The 6,000-nt window shown below is 37.1% G+C and overlaps 1 protein-coding gene across 10 annotated transcripts in view; it reads right to left on the bottom strand.

The window, feature by feature from the left end:
- Positions 1 to 5,281, bottom strand: part of LOC121316134 (EH domain-binding protein 1-like) — a 140,712-nt gene extending 135,431 nt beyond the window's left edge. For 7 of the 10 annotated variants that reach the window (XM_041250941.1, XM_041250945.1, XM_041250940.1 and 4 more), the window contains exons 1-2: positions 4,968 to 5,281; positions 3,822 to 4,254 (exon numbers count right to left, since the gene is read on the bottom strand). In XM_041250941.1, coding sequence (XP_041106875.1) covers positions 3,822 to 3,925 — 104 coding nt within the window. In that variant the 5' untranslated portion in view covers positions 3,926 to 4,254; positions 4,968 to 5,281. The remainder of the gene's footprint in view (positions 1 to 3,821; positions 4,255 to 4,967) is intronic. The other 3 variants (XM_041250947.1, XM_041250946.1, XM_041250944.1) reach the window with 1 other exon arrangement.
- Between the last annotated feature and the right edge of the window lie 719 nt (positions 5,282 to 6,000).

The raw sequence follows: 6,000 nt of genomic DNA on the forward strand, positions 1-6,000 counted from the left end.
TTTTGGAAATACGTCAGCTATATAACGTAAAAGAGTAAAACAGCAATTAGTAGATCATGTTGACCTATTTGGAAATAATTTTTAACATCAATATTCAAATATAAAGACTATTGTACACTGCCTCAAGGGGGAATGGGTTAAGCATTTTACTTTCAAAGAGTACTGAAATGTGTTTCTGTAATGGATAGTTTTCCACTTGCTCTCTAGCAACATAAAATGCTCTGCCACAGCATCGCAATATCTAGGCTTATATGGTATTCACAAAGGACCTGCTTTTTTTTTTTTTTTTTCAGGAACGGAATGGAAAAAAAAAAGTTTTAAAAGACACCAACTACTGTAGGTTACAATTTCAACAGCAATTTCTTTCTTCTCACGTGAAAGCTTTGCAGATGCCAAATTGTTGTACTCATAGTACTGTAAATGTAAAAGAAAACCTCTGGAGACAGAACTCACTGAAACTCACTCAACTGCAACATACTCTTCAGATGCGTACAATAGCCCAACATGCAACACTGCTATAGAAGAATCGAGGTGTTCCAACTAATGCATATGACCTGCAAGTACTCTGCAAGGATTGCTGCAGGCTTTTTCAAAAACATTTCTCAGACTTAGACGGAGATTGGTTCACTGTTTCTAACTAAAATCACTGTTCGCTTCATAAAAATACTTGGCCAAGGAGGTAGCCTTGATAAATAAAAAGCCTGAATTGAAACTCTGAATGGACATTCCAGCAACACTGCACAACAGGGGTGTTATTCTGTAATTAAATGAAGGTCATCCCCTGCGAGAATATAGAAGCTACATTTCTGTCAGAATAGCTTCAGGATGCCAGCATGTGCAGTATGTGTCAAAGATTAATAAATCAGCAATTTGCCCAAGAGTCTAGTGGTTCTCTTAAGCAGAAAGGGTAGCTGATCGTTCCTAATGCCAAGGAGATTTGTCCTGTTGTGACATTTTACAAAACTGTCTAGCCTGGTTTAAGCCACCTACAGTACGTCCAATGTAAAATTGTGCGGCCGTTCACGTACTACTCACTTCTATGGCAAATTATTAAATTATTATAGATTACATAGAACTGTTTTTTCTTATTAGATCATAGCCAGGGATATGTTTGCTTGAAAACAGCCTTGCACACTGTACTTGTGCCAAGAGCAATATGAATGAAACTGTTACTCCTCAACTTTAAGCTATTTTTGTAGGATATAAAATCTAATTTTACTTAACACCCTGAAAACATTAATCGAGACTGCCCGTCAGATGTCTCAGCCAGCTGCTTTTGTTTCTGATACTTCAGCAGTTTGATCTGGCACTATGAAAAGCAAAGATCGTTCTTGCCAAATATTGAGTCACAAACTTTAATAGTGGGTGACAAAAAAAAAATCTTATAATACATTTTAGGTTTGTGTGTTTTCACAGACCCAGATTACTGTAGCAGTAGCCTTGAACTACTTTACGTAAGCAGTCTGAGATTAGTGATAATAGGGGGTCTGTGAAACCAGATGAAAAAAAATATTTCTGTCCCTTGACTTCAACTGATAAGCAGACTTGGAAATCTTTGAAATTCTGAATTGTATTTTTTTTTTTTTTTTTTTTTTTTTTTTTACTAGATATGGGAGAGAAATGCTTGCGTTACAGAATTTTAAGCTGTAAAGACACCCTTGTATAATGCATTTCTATTCACCACTGCCTGGTACTTGTAATTGTACTCGTACTTGCTTTTAGAACAGCTGTACTCTTTACCAGACTCGTGAGGTGTTGCTTTAGCAGCTTATGGCAGATGTTTCTCATTTGTACTTTTTCCAATGCAATAGCTTCTCTGTAGGCATCAGTCTTTTGGTCACTGGTGCAAAATCTTACATAACTTAAAAGTACCATGGAAACAACCTCAAATTCTACCATTTTAAATGTGTTATAGGCTACAACCCCATATATCCTGCACATTAAGGTTGGTTTGTTGTAGCGAGTTTTGGATTCACAAACTTCAGTTCTATTTTAATAGTTCCTTAACATGCAGGTTTCTTCAAATGTTATCTTCTATCCGGTCAACTGAGTCTTACAGGCTATGGACAGCTGGAAATAATTAATCAAAACGCATGGCTGAAGACGTGGTGCACACAGGAAGGCATCACCTATCTTGATCATTGGACCACATTCTACAACGAGGACTATCTGTATAGACGGGATGGACTGCACTTAAATAACAAGGGAACCAGTCTACTTGGAGAAAAGATCAAATCAAGGACAACAACTCATGTAAGACAACCATTAAATGTATTTATCTGAACGCTAGAAGTATCAGAAACAAAATTCTAGAACTTGAAGCTACTGCACTAACAAGTAACTATGGTGCGATAGGTGTTACTGAAACTTGGTTGTCTTTTGAGAGTGATGGGGACGAATATAATATTTGTGGGTATACACTGTATAGGAAAGACAGGCAGGACAGAAGAGGAGGAGGGGTAGCACTATACATAAGAAACAGTCTTGAATCCCAGGGGTTAAACCTGGACAAAGAAAATAAAGCCGAATCAATATGGGTCAGAATAATGGACAAAAATTCAAAAGGCATAATAATAGGAGCATGCTATAGACCACCAGATTCAGACGGTGAGCAAAATAATCTGTTATACAATGACATTAGAAATGCGTGTAGCAAAGGAGAAGCCATACTAATGGGGGATTTCAACTTCCCCCATATAAAATGGGAAAACCCGGTGGGTAGCACGAAGGATGAAATAGAAATGGTGGAAATGACAAATGACTGCTTCCTAACACAATTTGTCAAGGCACTGACTAGAGGGGAGGCATGCCTTGATTTAGTCTTTTCAAATAACGAAGACAGAATAACTAAAACAGAGGTCAGAGAACCACTGGCAAACTCAGACCACAACATGGTCTCATTTGAAGTGCTTTTTAAAACCCCAAAAGTAAAGACTAAAAGCTAAGGTTTACAATTTTAGAAAAGCAAACTATGAAGGCATGAAACAGAGACTAACAGAAGTAGATTGGAGTAAAATAGTGAAAACACCCACAGAAAAAGGATGGTGGTTCTTCAAAAATTTGTAGTACTAGAGGCACAAAACAATTACATCCCTAAAGTAGACAAATCTAAATGTAAAACTAAATGGCCAAAATGGTTTAATTGCTCAGACACACAGTAATGCATGAATTTGAAGGATTTTGAGGCCGTTTAAAAAGTTCTTACCACTCAAAAGTTGTAGACTACGCCCTGCAAATAACAAAATTACACATTTGAACAAAGGTTACCGCATCATGCCCTGTGACCAAGGTGGCCTTTTCTTGGAAAGAATATGGTGTGCTTAACAAAAAACAAAAAAGCATCAACATTTAGGTAAATGATCTGAACAAAATAAATTAGTTTGTTCTGCTGAAAACCCTTGCACAACTAAATCTGGCTTTACTCATAATCAGTGTGTTCACAAGTTAACAGCAAAGTGTACACAGTTCAGACCCACTGTCACACAGGCAACTCTAAATTTCAGTGAGACCAGGGAGGTCATTTATGCCATTGATAAAAATATAAATAAAAAAATCTGATACATACATAATGACATACTACTGTATGCAACATAAGGCCATTTTTATCTTTCCAAATGTTATATACACATACAATATACTGTGATAAAGTGGAAAAACAAGTTATACCCCAAGAAAAATGAAATCCAATTATTACAGTAACACTAGTACAGCACAGATGCCGCGGGTGCCCTTCCCAGTCAAGCCTGCTCATTGTATTGATCACAGCTCTACATTGCAGTATGAACACGGACTGCAGCACTGGAAGACATGTATGCGCTTACCATTTCCTTGTACATTCCACCGTCAGCTCCTGGTACGAAGCCACAAACTGGAACTTGGAAGCATGTTTCCCTACACGTTGCAATCTTTTCCACACAGAAGCCATGTTTACGGGTGATTTTCTTTATTATTCTTTTGCTTTTTGGTGTTGAGGTTTTAATGCTTACATAGATCCTCAATTTTTTTTCACAAACGTGACAATTTTTTTTTTTTTTTTTTTTTTAAACTATTGTAAAAACAAATTCCTAGCGCATCTGGGTTTCTTGCTGAGGTGCCATGCCTTCTAATAATGATAAAAGCAGATGCGACGGTAAGAAATCCCTCTTGTTCTGATGACAGGCAAGTTTGACAGGAACGTGCATGGCTATGAAGGAATTTCCCAGTTTCTATTTATGTAGTCATTCCTCTTCGTTGAAATGGCGTGGTGTCACCATCCTAAAAAAAGAGATGATGGGGAAAGTGTAAACAAATAGAACTGAATACAGAACGAAGGCGTTTTTAAACTGTAACGCTGGGTTTAACCAGCACACGGTGACACTATTCTTTTGACATTACATTAAATTTGCCTCACTTGCCGTATAGACAGAGAGACACATTAAACGAGCTACTTATTTCATGACATATTAAAGTTAATTGAAAAATAACTATATTACTGGAACATAACAGTGGACAAAGGCAACCTTTTGCCTTTTTATTCGCCGATTAAGTTTGTTACATCTGTTTTACTAAACACCATATCAATTGTTTCTCAGAATTGTTATGCAATAATAAAAACATGCGTGAGAGTCTATCAGGGAACACCAAGATCTGTAACCATGTAAAAAAAAATAAAAAATAAAAAAAAAATAAAAAAAACCTAAGCTCGCAAGCTGACAAATTAAAGCCCACGTAGTTAACCAGATTATTTATACTGTTAAAAATAAACATATAAAATGCAGATTCAAAAGGTATAGTAGCCTGTGGGCATATTTTTGGTGCTACACCATTCATAGTGTATATATTCAGATAGGAGAAACACCTCTGGAAAGCCGTAAAGTGTTATGCTAACATTTCACAAACACTAATCAAATATCTCTGTAACTTTCGAACACTTTCTGCTCCAATATGAAAGGCTACTGTATGAATAACAATTAAAACACAGTCCTTACCTTGTACCTTCTCACATGATCCCTATCCTATTACAGTACTATTTTAATGTTAATAACTACTTCTGCTGTGCGATCAGCCGTTTCAATTAAAAAGCAATACCTCGCGTACCACATACCACATTGACTGACTTATAAAACACCCTGGATAAATAATAACTTAACGGGTTTAAAAAAAATAAAACAAAAACCCGGGCTTTCCAAGAAGAGGACAATGTAAATACCACCCAGCTCAGACTAGACTAAACTCAACAATCAACCTTCCTTCATTTTTATCTAGCATTCACTCAAACGGGTAACCAGCTCTGTGGAAACGCCCTCTGGCTGACGATTGGTTTCTTTCCCCCACCCGCAGCTTTTTATCGTTGTTGATCAATTTCTGGCAGATTACTTGATAGACCTAACGTCTGTCATACACCTTTTCTATGTAATTGGTTAATTTAGTTGCCTGATTAACAAATTGGCACCACCCTTATGCTACAGGGGTAGGTAGAGACTGTTGTCCATCCCATTTCTGCAACGGCGATTGGTATTTGTGCTCTGGTGACAGCATTTTGTTTATCTAATTGTAACGTTTCATTGGCCTTTGTAAATGCCAGTCAAGTTCGTAGCCGCGGTTTCAAGTTTCTCCGCTTTCGGTGAAAGAGCAAGAGCTTTATAGTCCGACCCTTTGACAAAAGCAGTGACTGCTGCGCAGATAGGTTTTGTGTTTAGGAACTGTTTCTTCATATTTCGTAATGAATTGTGCACTGTTGTATCAGTCTTTAGTCAAGTAATTCTGAAAATATTTCCGCATAAGACGTCTTGCGAAGTAGTTAGTTTGTATCTCAAGGAAGGCATACGCAATTTCTGCTTTTGAATGCATACAAAAATACACAGATGGACGGATGAAGAGCTGGACAGACCTCCACATACCCAGAATCTGATACGCTCAATAACATATGTTAAATAATGTTAATAGCAAATTTCTTGACAATTGGATATGCGGTTTTGCAACTACATGGAAATAAGTGGTGTGACGTACATATGGATTGGG

This window comes from Polyodon spathula, chromosome 5 (assembly GCF_017654505.1).
Source record: "Polyodon spathula isolate WHYD16114869_AA chromosome 5, ASM1765450v1, whole genome shotgun sequence".
Lineage (NCBI taxonomy): Eukaryota > Metazoa > Chordata > Actinopteri > Acipenseriformes > Polyodontidae > Polyodon > Polyodon spathula.